At 40.1% G+C, this 18,175-nt stretch overlaps 1 protein-coding gene across 1 annotated transcript in view; it reads right to left on the reverse strand.

Moving 5' to 3' along the window:
- LOC135201222 (intermembrane lipid transfer protein VPS13B-like) overlaps positions 1–18,175 on the reverse strand; it is a 295,068-nt gene that overhangs the window by 152,056 nt on the left and 124,837 nt on the right. Inside the window, exons 19-20 of the mRNA XM_064230099.1 lie at positions 13,644–13,860; positions 4,998–5,229 (exon numbers count right to left, since the gene is read on the reverse strand). Of these exons, the coding sequence (XP_064086169.1) occupies positions 4,998–5,229; positions 13,644–13,860 (449 nt within the window). The remainder of the gene's footprint in view (positions 1–4,997; positions 5,230–13,643; positions 13,861–18,175) is intronic.

An 18,175-nucleotide genomic window follows, 5' to 3' on the forward strand; every position in this document is an offset into this window, starting at 1 on the left:
ATGCTGCGGAGTTCTGCCTTCGTCCATTCCACTATTCCTGTGTTGTATCTGATTACTGGTACTGTCCATGTGTTTATGGCTTTTATCATATTTCCGGCGTTGAGTTTTGACTTGAGTATCGCCTTGAGTCTCTGCTTATATTCTTTTCTGATCGTCTCCTTCATCTCTTAGTGTTTTATATCTCCTCCTTCAATTATTCCCAGGTATTTGTATCCAGTCTCATTTATGTGTTTGAAGTTGCTCCCATCTGGCAGCTTTATCCCTTCAGTCCTTGTTACTTTGCCCTTTTGTATGTTGACTAAGGCACATTTTTATATTCCAAACAACATCCTGGTGTCACCAGATACAATCCTTACAGTCTGGATTAGGGTATCTATTTCCTTGAAGCTCTTACCATACAGCTTGATATCGTCCATGAACATCAGATGGTTAATTCTGTTGCCTTTCTTCTTGAGTTGGTACCCAGCATCCATCTTCTGCAGTACTTTTGTCATGGGAATCATGACTACTATGAAGAGTAGTGGGGATAGTGAGTCACCCTGGAAGATCCCTCTCCTGATGTTAACCTCTGCTAGTCTTATTCCAGAGCTTGTAAGTATTGTATTCCAGTTGTGCATTGTATTTTTAGGAAGCTGATAGTGTTTTCCTCTGCCCCATATATTTTTAGGCGTTCTATTAGCCATGTGTGTGGTATCATGTCGAAGTCTTTCTTATAGTCAATCCATGACATGCTTAGGTTGGTTTTCCTTCAACTGCTCTTCATTAACATTTTGTCTATCAGGATGATGGGGGATGGTGTTTGTATCCTCTAAGTAGCTGTATAGCCTTTCGCTGATGAAACCTGTCAGTAACTTCCCCATTATTGGTAGGCAGGTGATAGGCCTGTAGTTACTGGCTATATTTCCCTTACACTTGTCTTTGTGTACTAAGGATGTTATTCCTGTGGTCATTCATTTGGGTGCATGGTGATTTGTGATACAATGCTGGAGTTGTTCTGCTATTCGTGGGTGTATGGCATTGACGTTTTTGAGCCAGTCTCCATGGACTTCATTGGGACCTGTGGTTTTCCAGTTGGGCATTTTCTTTAGTTGGTGTCTGATTGCGTCTGTCGTGATCTCAGTGAATCTGTTTTATTCTCCCTGTTTTTTTATTATTATTATTATTATTATTATTATTCTTATTATTATTATTATTATTATTATTATTATTATTATTATTAATTATTAATTATTAATTATTAATTATTAATTATTAATTATTAATTATTAATTATTAATTAATTAATTATTATTATTATTATTATTATTATTATTATTATTATTATTATTATTATTATTATTATTATTATTATTATTATTATTATTGAAAATACTAATACACATGGTACATACTAAATGCACCATAAAAATTCTCTCATCTCAGTAAAAGTGAGAGAGAGAGAGAGAGCAGAGATAAGAGAGAGAGAGATAGAGAGAGAGAGAGAGCGAGAGAGAGAGAGGGAGTGAGAGAAGAGGAGAGAGAGAGAGGAACGAGAGAGAGAATTATCATTTTTATTATTTAATGTTATTCAGCTTACACATAAAAGCTTGAAAGCATATACATTACTTGAAAAAATTAAACAGTTTTGCAGGATTTCTCCAGGATTCAAAAACATCTGTGAAATACTTGCATATGATAATAAGTTTGGTTCCAGTGAAAATTTTGCACTATTGTGAACTCACAGAACTTGAATCACATAAGACTGATGTATTACTGTGTCAGAAAATTTTGGTTATTGTCACATCATTGGTAACGGAACCCCTGCCAATAACCAGAAACTGCCCGTATCAGAAAGACCACAGTTTGCCTACTCTCTTCACTAAAGCCAGGACAAGCAGAAATACAGTCCTGAGGGTCAGACTCTGGACTGACGACTCTCACAGCGGCTTGTAAGGTGCATGAGTCAGGTTTTGAAGGACGAGAGTCACATCCCACTCAGGGGGCCTGAGTTCCCTAGAATATCTCTTTCATGAGGAAGAGATTTCTATGTCTTTTAAGCATAGGACTAGAACCAAGGTGGCTCTTTAGCCCTTAACTGCTGAGATAGAGAGATTCTTCTCTTGACAAAGTAAGGCGGGAAAGTCCGCTACCTGCTGAACAGGAGCTCTGACCAGGAAGCAACCCCTCCCATAATATCAACCACAGAAGATGGTCTGCATAAAAATGGGGGGTACTGTATAGGGACTGTGAATGCTTACCATGGTTCCAGTTACTGACACGGTTGATACGGGAGACCGGTTGGAGTCACTAAGGTGCGCAATCAAGTCCCTCAATGATGGCTCCCAGGGAAGACCTAGGGATGGCCAGAGGTTCCTAAGATCTTAATAGGATCTTCCTAATCTCTCCCAGACATGAAAAAGATGGGTTATCAGACCCTGCCTCCCTTTGCCCAAGGGCAGACTGCTCTCCCGCCGAGCAAATGAAGGGAACCCTTGAGAGAGCATGATAGGCCCCCGCCTACAAATTAAACACACATTGCCAAAGCAACAGGAGAAATTGGAGGAGTAACCTCTCCTCTAGAGGTAGTAGCAAAGGGGAGCTGCATGGGACGGAACAAGGAGCTACCGGTGTCCTTGGAGAGGAATACCCCTCAGAGGACAGGGGGGCAGCCCTCTTGGATTTCTTCTTTCCAGTGAAGCTCACCCACTGCTCTGGGGACCAAACACAACATTCAGGACAAGGATCAGTCATACACCACACACACACTTGTGGCATTTCATGCAAACAGTTTGCAGGTCTACTTCAAAGGATGAAAGAAAGCAGTTGCATCACCACTCTCCAACACCCAGGCAAAAGCAATGTCTAGACTTGGATGATTCTGGGTTTGCATGATTAGCCAAGAATAACAGCACAAACATTACAAATATACAAGCACAACAAAAGAAGGAAAAAACCAGGATGAAGTGCAGAGAGAACAGCCAGCAAACATTCGGGCAGAGGAAGGCATAGAAATGCAATTGCTCTGGACAAACACTATAAGGCAAATGGTTGCGCAACTCAACAAAAGGAGGTGGTATGGTACCCTTCGCCCCTCCCACTGGTAGTTCAACTACCTAACAACCTTGTTGCGTAAAATAGCCTTCTCCAGCTTGTTCTGAAGGTAATTCCTACGTAAAGACTGATGGCTTGTATTCTTGTAGGAACAATATATAGGCAGTCCCCAGCTTACAGCGGGGGTTATGTCTGGAGACACGTCGTAAGCCAAAAATCATCGTAAGCCGAAAATCATCATAAGCCGGAAAATTGTCAAACATCCTAAGAAAACCTTACTTTAAATGCTTTGAGTCTATTAAAAACTGTCACCCGCATTTTTATTGCATTTTTCACACAAAAAAAATTCATATTTCTTCCGTCAGATCGGCGGCGTAAGTGTCATAACCCTGGAACTTACGTCGTAAACCTGAAAATAATTTCTGATAAATATAATTGAAAAGTGTCGTAACCCCGGAACATCACAAGCCGAACCTGACGTAAGCCAGGGACTGCCTTATCATATTCCTGATAATGCACTGTGTTCCCATATTGATGTCACATCTATACTGTGCTTCATGTTGTCCTCACAGTGTCATGCTCTTGATAATGTGCTATGTTGTCCTTTCAATGCGTTGGTCTCAATATTTTATTCTAAAAGTAGTATTCTCTATGTTCTCCTTTTAAGAACCATGCTGTTGACATCATAATTTGACAAGTTTTTACTGTTACCTTCTTGATAAATTGTTTTCAATCTTATGTTCTCCAGTTTGCTGTCAATGATATTCTCTAAATTTCTTTTTATCTATAATATGTTTTCAATATTATGACATCAATGACATGATAATAATAAGCTATTAATGACATGCTCTTGACATGAGGTACCCATAAGTGTGCCTTGAATGGCACACTAGATACTTTATGTAGTGTAACTTTGGCCCAAGGTGCACTGCTTTCTAACTTTTTATTTCTCGTCCCTTCACTTTGGTCTCTTCCCTTAAGCTTTATCTTGCTCCAATATTCACCTCTAATTATCAATTAAGAACAGCTCTAGAAAAATAGCTGGGTAGTCTCACCCCTCTAATTCATAGACACTACAACTACCTTGATGGTGAGAGCTCGATATCACACTATAGATACTCAGATCTCAATACTGTCTTTCCAGTGTCAAACTCTTATCGTGCAGTGTTTGCCATGTTGTTCTCAGCACTCAAAACAGGTGCTTGTGTAGTGGGGTTTTGGTAAATTTCAAGTTGGTTACTTTTACTACTGCATTGATTCACAGGTTTCCATCACAGGGTGTCTTTATGTTTTAATAGTTCTGGGTAATCAAATCTGCATCTATTACTCAAAGGAAAACATGTATTAAGTGCAAAAAATCATGCCACTATCAGCATTTTTTACTGTTCAAACTAGCATTTAAATACAAAAAAACTGCCAAAGATCGTAATTACATCACATCACTGCCTTAATGTTTAGTACTTTAACACAACCTTAAGTTACTGCCTAACATGTAAATTTGTTATATAAGAATGTATCCAAAGACTATCATAGCTCAAGATACTATCTGAACAGTACATCAAAGCTGATACAAGCACTTCTTCAGTGAAAGGAGCCACAGTACCTGATGACAACTGCAACATCATTGAGTGGAAAGTACCCTCTCATGAGGATTTACCAGGGAAGACTTATATAATTAAAGACTTTATTCTTCAACTGGGGAATTTTCTCAGCTAATACCACACCTTTTTTGTAAACAGCAGTATTACAACAATAGGATGTCTGTACACTACAAAAACATACCATTATTATTATTATGAATGTATAAAACTTAAAAACATAAAAAATCTTACAAAACAGTAACATTGATCATACCACTGAAAATATATGGGAAACTGTATTTCAGATGATAATGAAATAGAAGTGCATTTCCCATAAAATTTTAAATATCTTGTGATATAAAATACTAAATAGGAAAAGCCACACACCTTTTAGTAAAATGGAGTATGCTTACAGCAGTCACCTTGAGCTTAACTTTTGAATAAACTTGATGAAAATCAAGAGCAGTAGTAAGGTCTTCCAATTCAGCCCTCAACTTTCGGTTTTCTCCGCCATCATTAGCATAGAGTGATGCCGATACTCGAGCAACAGTCCACTGAACCCAAGCTGTTACTACTGGGCCTGAAGAGGATTGCATATCAGCTTCACTTACAACTTGAACTGTAACAGAAATTTCTGAATGATAATGAACTTGGATGGCACCAGTAACATCTAAAGCAAAATAACAATTTTCATAATAAAATTCATTACTTGGATACTTACCTAATGTTAAAGATATCTTATAGTGTCTGCTCACTTCTTGGCAGGGAGATATAAGCTATCTTTAATAGTACATAAGATTCATCCCAAATAAATAAAATACAGATATAAACCTAGCATAATTAAATGAAAATCATACCTCAAATTTTTAAATGTACTTCATTAAAAAAAAGAGAAGCATTCTATATCTAACACTTACAATGGGGGTTAGAATTACCATGGATTACTACTATCAATATTACATAATTAATTTATCCAAACCACCAAGGTGACAATTAATAAATAGTTTAAACTACCAATCAGCTTAAATTCTTACAGCTGTGAACTGTAGGGTTTGGTCTTGATAAATATATTTTGATATTTAATAAATTGTAATGCTTTAGCTTTAATTATTGGAGTAATGGTTCGGCACCTGGATATCTTAGGCACCGGCCCAGTATACTCTCTCGTTTGCCTTCATATATCAGAGAAGTACAGAGCTGAATAACACTTCAATAGTGAGACCAGGAGGTATCTCTAGATGAGGCAGAAAAACATCCATAACAAGATTGCGAATGTCTATTCGGAAAAGCAACGGGCCAAGTCACACTTCTCAAGAAAGATCGGGAGAAGTTCTCAGGAGAAGACTGAGAATGGTGACATTTGGCAATGGGTAGTGAAAAACTCAAAGAAGATGGAGGCGAGGCAGAACTCCCACTCCATTTGCCACCACTGGGACCATGAACTGCACTGGGAGAGACGGTAGGAGTCCTGACCTCTGCCCTCCGGTAAGCGTTGGGACCTGGTACAGGCCTAGCATGCATTTTGTTGGTCTTTATTTTGCTAACCAAGGCTGCCGATTTCTTCATTGGGTTAGACGAATCCAGCAACTTGTCTTGACCGAAAATCTTTCTAAGCACCAACATTATCTCCTGTTGCATATCAGACCTGGGCTCCAAGGCAGAAGAGACAGAAGATTCCTATCCAGCATGATGGGAAGAGAAGAAGTACAGATAGCAGGTGAGGGAATACACGTAATGGACAGGATAAGTTCAATCGGTTGCGGTTATAAAGTCCCTTTATCTGAAAGTTTCTTATCTCTCCTGTTATATCTTTCCCACTGAAGAGAGTCACATTCTTTACATTTTAAGAATTAAGGGCAATCTTGCTCTCTGAATGCAGATTAACCGCTAGCAAGGACAAAAATTTACTACATTTCTTTCCTTTCCACGAAATAACCCAGGCACTTTTGGTAAACAGGTCTCATTGAAATTTTTCTTTCATGACAGGAAAGAACACAAAAACACTAATGCACAACTCTCTTCACTAACTAGAAAAAGTTTCCAAAAACGCAGTTATTCCAAAGAAGCAAGTCACGAGTCAAACGAAGCAAACATGTCTAAATGCAACGATGGCTAAGATCAAAATCGAAGTCAGCTGGTCCTGCGGGAATCTTTTATGCTAGTTCTTCTCTTAAACGAATCTACCATAGCCATCTCCCCATAGAAATGCTAATTATCATTGAAAATGTTTGTATACTACAGCCAATGTATTCCCTGAAATCAAAAGCCTTGTCTCATTTTCTGCAACTTAAACTATTATGAAATCTTTTAAACTTTATCTTTAAACCACATGGTGTTCTTCCATGTGGAGGGACAGGGAGGGGAACCTCCAGTAAAGTATCTACGGCACAAAATTCATTGTGAACATTTTTATCATACAGAATGAAATTATGGGAGACAAACATGTTCAGCAGTATATGTGTGATTTGCCCTGCTCAAATTGAATAAATCATGTGATCTCAGACTTGTTACTGACCTCAACTAGTCAGTGCCAAAATCTGAAAGTCTCATTCCAAAATAGTCATGTACTTCCTAAAAATATGACAAATTTTCTAATACAATTTGTATTTTTCATAGCTACAAACCTGAGGTCTTAACCCTGGATAGGTTAGCAGGGCCGAGCACGACCAGAGGGGTGTTTCAAAAAAACATGTTTTTTTCCCATAAATCATCGTCTATCTCAAATCTGGGTGTGATCGATCTACAAGAGGGTAGCAGAACACACACTACAATCATGTAAAAACTTGTGTTTGCCTTGCCTTTGTCCTTTCCCCTTTTCTGAGTAATAATTTGTTTTGAACATGTGTAGGATACAAAGGCAAAGTTATCAAGTAGTGATTTCCTGTCTAACACTGTTGACTCTGGGACAGTTTTATATTGTTGGAAACTCTAGATAAGTGGTGTGTGTACATTATGCATGCCTTGGTTGTGGCTGAGAAGAATTATACAGTATTGCCATTTATTCTAATTTCTTTTGAATGCCAATTTCTCAGTTTTTGCTTTTTTTTTCCCATCAACAATGGCCAGCAGGCAGTATTCTCTGGGGATGGATGTCATCAACTTACTTCTAATGGAATTATAAAGTGATTTTGATGATAATTTAGAGGTTGTTGACAACTCTATATGGCAAGAAGCCAAGTTTGTGTAACGAGAGTTCGACACAAGGGGAATGACCATGAGATTATTACGACACAAGAGGGGGAGAGAGAGGGAGAGAAGGGGTGGGTCTCTGCCTTTTCTGGTGACAGATTACATGAGCTTATGTCAATAAATCATGACACACTTTAGAGAGAGAGAGAGAGAGAAAGAGAGGAAGAGAGAGAGGAAGAGGAGAGAAGAGAAGAGAGAGAGAGAGAGGAGGAGAGAGAAAAAATAACATTTCTGATATGAGTGTAAATTACATCTTAGTGCAGATCTTTTTATATAATTCCATTCTAGGATAATATGAGTTTATTTTATAAAACAATTAGCCTTTTCCTATTTAATTTAGGTACCAAAATAATTCGTGAAATTTTGACATTTTTTGGCCAAAAAAAACATAACCTTTATTTTCTCTTTTTTTTATTTTGACCTCTATGGGTCTGACACCTTTTCTGGCAATCATTATATTATAACTAGTAGTTTTAGGAAGGATTCCCTCAATTTTTGTGTGTATATAGCATATTTTTTATTTTTTGTAAATATTTTCGTAAATTATTGTTTGAGACAGAGAGAGAGAGAGAGAGAGAGAATAGCATTTCTGATAAAACAGTAAATTACATCTAAGTGCAGATCTTTTTACATAATTCTGTTCTAGGATAATATGAGTTTATTCTATAAAAAAAATTAGCAATTTCCTATTTCATTTAGGTACTAAAAAAAAATTTGTGAAATTTTGGCTATTTTTTTGGCCAAAAAAAAAAAAACAATTTTTTTCTCGTTTCAGATTTTGACCTCTATAGGTCCGACACCTTTTCTGGCAATCACATATTGTAAATAATAGTTTTAGGAAGGATTCCCTCAATTTGTGTGTGTATATATAGCGTTTTGTATTTTTTAAAAATATTTTCGTAAATTATCTTTTTATATACACATTTTTTCAATATATTTGTAATAAATATTTAATTTGAAGATGGGTATGAATTATCTTCTCAGTAGTGTTTGGCAATGGTGAAATTGATTTTAGAAATTAAAATGTGCAGCATAGCTGCAGTTTTTTAATTTTTACAAATTTTTCTGGGCACTTGGGTCAAGCTCGACCCCACAAAACCTTTAAAGGGGTTAACCCTGGATAGGTTCGACAAGTCGCGCACAACCCAAGGAGTCTTGCAAAAACATGTTTTTTCCCATAAATCATCGTCTATCTCGAATGTGGGTGTGATCAACCTACAAGAGGCCAGCAGTCCACACACTACAATCATGTCAGAACCTGCGTTCGACTTGCCTTTGTCCTTCCCCCTTTTCTGAGGAACTGCTTGGGTTGAACGTGTGGGGGATCGAAAGGCAAAGTTTATTAAGTAGTGATTTCCTGTCTAACACTGTTGATACTGGTATAGTTTTGTATTGTTGGAAACTGTGGGTGGATGGTGTGTGTACAATATGCATGCCATTGGTTTTGGCTGAGATGCCTTATATTGCCATTTGGTCCAATTTCCTTCGAATGCCAATTTCTCGGTTTTTGCACTTTCTTTTTTTTTGCAGTTCTCATCAACAATGGCCAGCTGGCAGTATTCTCTGGGCATGGATGTCATCAACCTACTTCTAATGGAATTAGAAAGTGATGTTGATGATAATTTACAGGTTCCTGACACCTCAAGTGTGTGACAAAGCCAAAGCAGATGACCTTGAAATGACTATGATGACAAGAGGCCGAGGCAGGGGGGGGATTAGTGGGTCTGTGCCTTTTGTTGTGACAGATTACATCAGCTTAGGGTCAAAATAACACCATTCGACACGCAGTAGGAAGAGAAAGGGCGAGAGAGAAGAATGAGAAAAAAGAGAGAGAGAGAGAGAGAGAGAGAGAGAGAAATAACATTTCTGAGCTTTATCTTATGACATGTTCTTACAGAAATCTTCCTAACTGCAATAATGGCTATACATCCTCATATTTTATTAATTAAAAAAAGGAGCAATAGGTTCACAATAGCAAATTCAATTTACAGTTTTGTTAGTGCAAGTCAGATAGTTCAGGTGGCAGATTTGGCAGTCGAAGTTGGTGTGGATTGTGGCCATTTTGTTTACGTACATACCCGAAAGGTGAGTTGGCATATCTCTATATATTCTTGTTTTCTATAGAATTTGTGATATATTGTTATATTTTCATTCATAAATATCATATTTTATAATAGTTACAATGATTTTTATAAGACATTTTCATGGTAAACCCAGGAGGTAAAAAAATGACCTTAAGATTTTGCCCATGATATAACAATAAATTGCATCTTAGTGCAGATTTTTTTTTACATAATTCCATTCTAGGATAACATGAGTTTATTCTATGAAAAAAAATTGCCACTTCCTATTTCAATTAGGTACCAAAAAAAGTTTGTGAAATTTGACAATTTGGGGGGGCCAAAAAACTTACCCTTTTTTTTTTCTTTCAGATTTTGACCTCTATGGGTCCAACACCTTTTCTGGCAGTCATATATTGTAAATAGTAGTTTTAGGAAGGATTCCCTCAACTTTTGTGTGTATATAGCTTATTTTGTTTTTGTAAATATTTTTTAAATTATTTTTTGTATATACTTATTTTTTTAATATATTTGTAGTAAATATTTAATTTGTAGATGGGTATGATTTATCTTTTCAGTAGTGTTTGGCAATAGTGAAATTGATTTTAGAAATTAAAATGTACAACATAGCTACAGTTTACAATTTTCACAAATTTTTCTGGGCGCTCGGGTCGAGCTCAACCCCACGCATCTTTAATGAGGTGTCAATATAGCGAAACCTATCCATGGTTAACAATAGGATCATTTTCTAATGCCTAGCTGGATTCAGTTAAACAATCAGAGATTGAAAAGCAAGGAATCTGCGAGATCTGGCAATGCGTATATCGGGTGAAAACTGGTCAAAGACCGCGCACCCGACACTATCATGTTTAGTCTTTTTCTTAACCACCAGGGTGAGCGACGTGGTTGCTCACTCTCCGTCCAACCTGGTTGTTTTGCCTGTTTTTGCTCTTTTGCTTGCCTGTGTGTGTGTGTGTGTTTTTGTTATTATGGCTTCCTCTGTCTCTTCTCGGCCTCACCAACGTATGTGCCCACGGACTCAAGGTTTCCCATGTTCTCATTTCCTGGCTTCTTCGGCTACGGAGCCCCATTCCACATGCAGTAGGTGTCGTGCTAATTTTTCTACTATAACCCCTTGATGCTAGAGTTTGTGTGCCTGTCTCCCCTTCCTTTTCTTCCACCAATTCGTCGTTGTAAGTATTGGGAGGCCCTCAGGCTGATTTTATGTGTAATGTCGCCCCCTCTCCCTCAGGGGTTAATTTGCTTCCCGGGAGGGAGGAGGCTATTTCATCAGTTTCTTCTCTTTCAAAATTGGAGGCGTCCCAAATGGCGGCGCTCTGGGCATCGCTTGGTCTACGGGGTTCACCCTCCTTGGAGGGTTTGCAGATGCATTTTATTGAAGCTCGGCCTCCCTTCAGGCCTTCCCAGCTCTACCTCCTACCCCTGGCCTTCTCTATGTTGGTGCCCACAGACAGCCATTTTGTAGTCTGCTGCATGGGTATCATCTTATCGCTCCGCCAGGGGAGGCCATGACGTCTCTCTTACTGCCATTGGTGATGTCACTCCCAGTTCCATTGGTGAAGTCACTCCTAGTTTCTTCAGTGACATCACTCCCTACTACGTCATGTTGTTGGTTGGGGCTGTTGCGCTGCCTCGCTCCTCAGTGTCATCATCGTTTGCTCCCGTGACTTTACCACTGCCATCCAGGACGTATCCTCTTCCATCTGTGTCATCTGCGTCCTCTCTTGCGGATCCGTCCGAGGCTTTATGTCAGGCAGTTCTTAAGAGATTGGACTCTGTTTTGGTGGATAGGTTTGCTGCCTTCTCTGCTGTGAAGGCTGTGAGCAAATGTGTTGCATTGCCTCCCCCCTCTCCTGCCAAGAGGGTGTGTAAGGAAGGAGTGGTGTCTTCCTCCCCTCCATCGCCTCCTCCTCCACCGTGTCAGCATATCAAGCATTGGAGGGTCAAGGACTTTGTTATTTCTTCGTCAATGAGTGAAGAGCGGCACATCTGTGTTCCTGAGTGTTAGTGTTTCATCTCCTTTCCCTGTGCAATCTACTGTTGCTGCGTCTTCCTCTTCTTCGGGACACGAGCATGTTGCGGCCTCACGCGTATGTGCGCATGTTGGTGATTTGTCTGCTGCTTCTGCTCCAGTGCCTATTGGTTGTCGTAAGGATCTTAGGGCACCTGTGAAATGATCAAAAGTTGTACATGCGGAAGTGGTGCAGCCAGGGTGTTTGCCTGCCCCTCCTGATGATGTTGTTCATGGTTCGACTCCGAAAAATTCTCATTCTGTGCCAAGAGTTCAAGATGCTTCTCTGTCGCACGTATGTAGTATGTCTGCTCTGCACAGGCGCGCATGTGGACATGTATGTGATTTATCTACTGCGAGTGTTCATAATAGTGTTCCTAGTGTTGTGATTGGTTCGTCGCAGGAGTCGTGCAAAGCTCCAGTCCAGAGAGGTCTTTGGTGTCTGGAGTTGGTTTGCACGAGGAAGGTGTGTTGAATAAGTCTGTATCTTCTCATCGTTGTCGGTCTCCATTGCCAGAGCAGGAGGAAGGAGACACACAAGAGTGTTTGTCTCCTTTTACCGAGGTTGTTGATCTCATTCGTGGGTTCAACAATCTGGAGAGTAGGACTCAGGCTTGGTCGTCTTTCACTCCTACTTGCTTGGAAGCCTTTTTGGGGGCTATGCAAGATCGTAAGTCGTCTTTTCAGCTTCCTTTATCGGGCATGTCCAGTCAGTCTTGCAGAGGGTGAACACCTTTGTGTCAGACCGGGACGGATCTCTTTGGTCAAGGGGTTCTTCCAAGTTGCTTCCTCCACCTCTCACGAGGCATAGGAAGTATTACACTACAAACTCTGTCTGCTTGTTGCCTCAACATCTTAACCCAGACATCATGTCTCAAGTCAGGGTTGACTTTGGAGTAGGTGAGGTCGGTGGCACCGTCCTTGTCACCGCAGGATGCCTCAACGATGGGGTCTACAGCAGCCTCCATGTTCCAGACGGTGTCGTGATTAGACGTGGTCGATGGCCATTGCCAAGATTGTGTCTGACAGGTCTGCAGAAGGTTTGGTGAGTGCATCTTCTCTTGCCAGTTTAATACAGTCAGCAGGAGACAATTCTTGTATTGTTTGTTTGTATGGTGTTTTTACGTTGCATGGAACCAGTGGTTATTCAGCAATGGGACCAACGGCTTTACGTGACTTCCGAACCACGTCGAGAGTGAACTTCTATCACCAGAAATACACATCTCTCACTCCTCAATGAAATGGCAGAGAATTGAACTTGCGACCACCAAGGTGGGACGCCAACACCATACCAACCATGCCACTGAGGCTTGTAATTCCCTTCCCTCAAAATCAGATGAAAAGCATCATTACAAGTCTGCTATCGATCTCTTCAAGAAAATTGCAAAGGTGGTGGCAACTGTTACTAAGCTCCATCCACTGAGAAATATCTCCCTCACATTTGACCACATAACTTGGTGAAACTAGGCATTCTAATCTCTGTCTACAACCTCTGACCAGGGATAATGGCCTTATTACATGTAATACTTTTGTAGTTCATACATCAAAATTACCCAGAGCATGTATAAAAAATGTCACTGAGCCATACCAGATAACATCTGTGCTACAGAAAGCGCTGAATGAACTTTTTCATATTGTTGATAGAAATATTTAAAACGTAATTAATATAATAGTCCATGTCTAAAGAGCAGACCTAACATAAAACGTTACATTTAATTCCATGCAAGACAAAATTTCATTAATTCTACAAACCTCTTTCCTCCTCAACCTCTTCCACTTCAGTAACTAACAAGGTGTTGGGATCAGAGTTACTGTGATTCAGCTGCTTGGGTGGCGTTTGATTATGGGAAGGCTGAAACTGTGATTGTAGGGGAGGAGAAGTAGACTGATGGAAAGGCGGAAGTGTAGTAGGTTCAGAAGAGGCCTCCAATGGCTGAGGAGCAGGTGTAGATGATGTGGACCCTGTGGGCTAAAAAAATGAAATTTTTATGATAAAACAGTTTTATATATTCTTACCTAGTAATTACTTAGCTAACAATTTCTTGCCACAGCAGCTTGAAAATTTTAAAAATTTACAGGTAATGCTTCACAGATTTAGCACAGGTGACCGATCCTGCCCACTAACAGGAATACCAGGAACTACAAGCAGACAGCCTCATCCCCTCATAACGGGGAGGGGGAAGGCCATATATGTAATGTATGCCCATTATTCATGGAAAATTCACCTATTCACAGTATTTTTCACAGAAGTATTCACAAATTACTGTATTTTCATATTTTCTTGACTAAATGTAATTTTTGTGGAAAAACTATTAAAAAAACTCATGTAAAGTGAAATCCCCATATTTGCGTTCTCCGGATTCTCGGACTCACACATTTCCGGATTTCTCTAGGGAACGTGTCCCCCGCATTATTCGCAGAAAATTCGCACATTTGCAGTATTATTCTATGAAAAATATCCACAAATTCATGGGTTTTTTTTATCAATTTCATCATAAAAGGCACTTTTTGTGATAAAACTATTTAAAAAACCAGGTTCCAAACGTTTATGGGTTCTAACTATTCACATGGGGGGGGGGGGGGGGGGTGGGGGGGGGGGGGGGGGGGGGGGGGGAGGGGGGGGGGGGGGGGGGGGGGTTGGTACGCATCCCCCCGTGAATACGGGGGGACCACTGTATAAGCATTTTTAGTTTTTTTTTTTTTTTAACTATCAAAATAGGCAGTTCTAAGCATTTTTAAAAAGGATTTTAAGTACTTGTGGATTTTAGCTATTTGTGGAGGGGGTCTGGTACCCATCCCCTGTAAATACGGTGGCTCCACTGTACTGGGTGAGTACAGGTAGTCCCCGGTTTTCAGCAGACTCGGTTCTTGGCAATCCAGTTTTATCCAGTTTTATGGGGCTTGTCTAGCACTGAAAATCGGCGATTTTCGTTTATCTGCTATTTTCATTGATCATCAAGCCATCGGACTGGAACCCACCCCGATAACCACGGACTGGCTGTGTGTATAAAACTTGATTTTATTATAATAAAAATGTCATTTTTATATAAGTAACTTACCCAATAGTTACTTAGTTGATTCCACATTAACAGGAGGTGGGATACATGGACATATTCTACTCCAAAACATGAACGTCATGCATAGAGTACAATGCTTATACATAGTTCTTTATTAGTTAAGAGAGCCTGCAGTAGAGAAATGCCTCTGGTTGTTGCTCAACCTGTAGCAGCATGGCGGTAAAGGCAGGAGCGTCTCTACTAAAGTGGAAGCTTTGTAGCAAAGGGGTATTCCGACTGCTAACAAAGCATCAGCAGAAGTTATGGAGTTTAACGAGTTATCCACTGGATAGCAGAACTTTACAAGGTGCTCTTGCCCTGGGCAGAGTACCGCAATGAAAACAACCAGAGAACACTATCACCTGCACTGAAATAAAACCACAACCCATCCACTGAGTGGTGGGTGCTCTACGTACATTGTACCCCCTTGGCTCCCTAAACTTGACACCTTACAACAAGAGATAGTAGGAGAACATCTTATGCTTCCTTTCAAAGTCTCATGCCAGTTACTGATATTTGCAAGGTACAGGCAGTCCCCGGGTTACGACGGGGTTCCATTCTTGAGAAGCGTCGTAAGCCGAAAATCGTCGTAAACCGGAACATAGTGAAAAATCCTAGAAAACCTTACTTTTAATGCTTCGGGTGCATTCAAATCTATGTAAATTGCATTCTTATTGCATTTTTCATCAAAATAACCTTCAAATACTGATTATTTTGCATTTTCGGTGTCATTTCTTCTGCCAAATGAGCGTTGTAAGCGTCGTAACCCTGGAACATGTTGTAACCCTGGAAATAATTTCTGATGAATATAATTGAAAAGCACCTTAACCTCGGAACATTGTAAGCTGAACCCGTCGCAACCCAGGGACTGCCTGTATAAGCATTTTTAGTGGTTTTTCTGGAGTTTGAACTAACAAAATAGGCAGTTTCAGGAGTTTTTATAGGGGTTCTAAATATTTGCAGATTCTAGCTATTAGTGGGGGTCAGGAATGCAATAGCCTGAAAGTTAAAGAAAAAAAAACTTTTTTGATGTCTTTAGCTTTCAGTTAAAAAGAAGGGAAATGATGAAGGGAAATGCTCCCCTAAATCAGAGTATGAATCTTACAAAATAAAGGCCATTAGTATAAACAACCTGAAGTTCTAAATGGAAGATGAGACATAATATAGCCATAACACATTAGGTTATGGATGGTCTTTGAACTACTGATTCTTTTCAGGATACCTGAGCATCTCAGCTGGACAGAAAAATCTCTATTCATCCTCAGATCTAGTGAGCACTGTTCGGTGCTCAGAGAATGAGCTGGCGCCAGGCTGTGGTAGGAGCCAAAAGTTTTAGTCAGAGGACGACATGAGCTCTTGCCTTCACACTATAGAAAAGGCTGCCAATCCGGTGGTCCGAAGTTCGATTCCCGGCTCTGCCAACGCGGAATCAGAGTAATTTATTTCTGGTGATAGAAATTCATTTCTTGATATAGTGTGGTTCCGATCCCACAATAAGCTGTAGGTCCCGTTGCTAGGTGACCAATTGGTTCCTAGCCACATAAAAATATCTGGTCCCCAGTTATCAGCAGGGGTTCCTTTCTCAGCGGGGTGCCGATAAGCAAAAACCGCCATTAACCAAACCCTGCTGATTTATGGCATTTACATTGCCAAGTTTCAGTTAATGGTGTGGCAGGATCACAAGCAAGAAAAGAAAGCAAGCAAACTCCCCACAGTTACGTTAATCATACCGGCTGACAAATTTTCCCACAGCCACACTTTCACCTTTTACGTTGCTTTTTACATGCATGACAATTGGCTTACCAAAATACAGAACACAAAACAAAAACACATGTACTCACCTCAGACTCCAGATACTCAAGGCAAGGTAGGTGCTGTCCGCTGGATATAGCTAGGCTAGGCAAGTCGAGACAACCACCTCCGAGAATCACAACACACAACAACTAACCGAGAACCACAACCATACAACTTAACAACACCCCAATCACCATGCAAACAAACATCAACAGCTCAAATACATCACAACAAATCATATGCCAACTCCAACCCAGAACAACAAACCGCCAACACCAACACTTTCCCCTACCGCCAACTCACAGACACCAAAATGCACAACCAACCTCTTCAACTCACCACAACCAGACAGACACACGCACAACAACTTTACAATACCAAAATCAATCAAATCACACACTATCACTGACCCTCAATGGACAAAACCACTGCCAAACCAACTGTTTAGTACTGACTTTTCAGACTTTCTCACTTCTTCTGACTCCCATAACACACTACTGCCACTGATATACTCGGCAATCGCCACAACAGACACACGCTTATGCCCACCATCGAACCACTCCCATTCATCCCTCCACCAATTTTGCGCTCTCTCTCTCTCTCACGCAACCCTTGAAGACATTATCAAATTTAAATTGCCATCTTACTCTTCCATAATGGTGCATCTGTTAGGTATAGTATGGCACCATAACTATTATTGACACCTTATGGCACCAATAACCGAAACCTGGCCCATTATAGCACCATGAAACCAGATCACCATTAACTAAGTCTGCCGATAACTGGGGACTGCCTGTATAGAAAACAGGAAAAAAATAACATTCTTCATACTAAAAACAAAGTAAATACAACAACCACTAACATTGGGAACATTCATAAGTCTGCACAACTTTTCCTCAGTAGTATAGTAGGGGACTATGGCACTTAGTCATCATAGTCAAGGACGGGATCCATCTCAATCTCTTCGGGCTTATCTAGGTCCATAGTGGAAATAGAGCCCTCTTGCTCCCTGATTATTTTATGGAAATATTCTGCTCTGGAGGCAGGAGCAACATAATGCACCAGGTCCTTCAAATCTTTAAGTTTTTGTGCAGTCCGTGGATTTGGGCCAGAATACTTGGGAGGAAGGCTGACCTCAGCAAGGTCGAAGGCTTTATGGTGGTAGGCTTTCCTTCCTCACATAAGTCTGACCCTCATAGGCAATGGTTCATTATAACAATCAGCCATGGAGAAGCACTCCATATATGACACACTATAGCTGAGGACTTGGGAATCGCTGAAGTTTATTTTCTTTGAATTCCTGCTCACAATGTGTTTGTACATTGCACCAACATCCACAAAATCTTTCCCTTCCATTTCCACTACAGGGAACACATTCACTGTAGCACTTCTGATGAGATGAATGTAGTCATGCTTTGTCTCAACAGTACAATT

This window comes from Macrobrachium nipponense, chromosome 28 (genome assembly GCF_015104395.2).
Source record: "Macrobrachium nipponense isolate FS-2020 chromosome 28, ASM1510439v2, whole genome shotgun sequence".
Lineage (NCBI taxonomy): Eukaryota > Metazoa > Arthropoda > Malacostraca > Decapoda > Palaemonidae > Macrobrachium > Macrobrachium nipponense.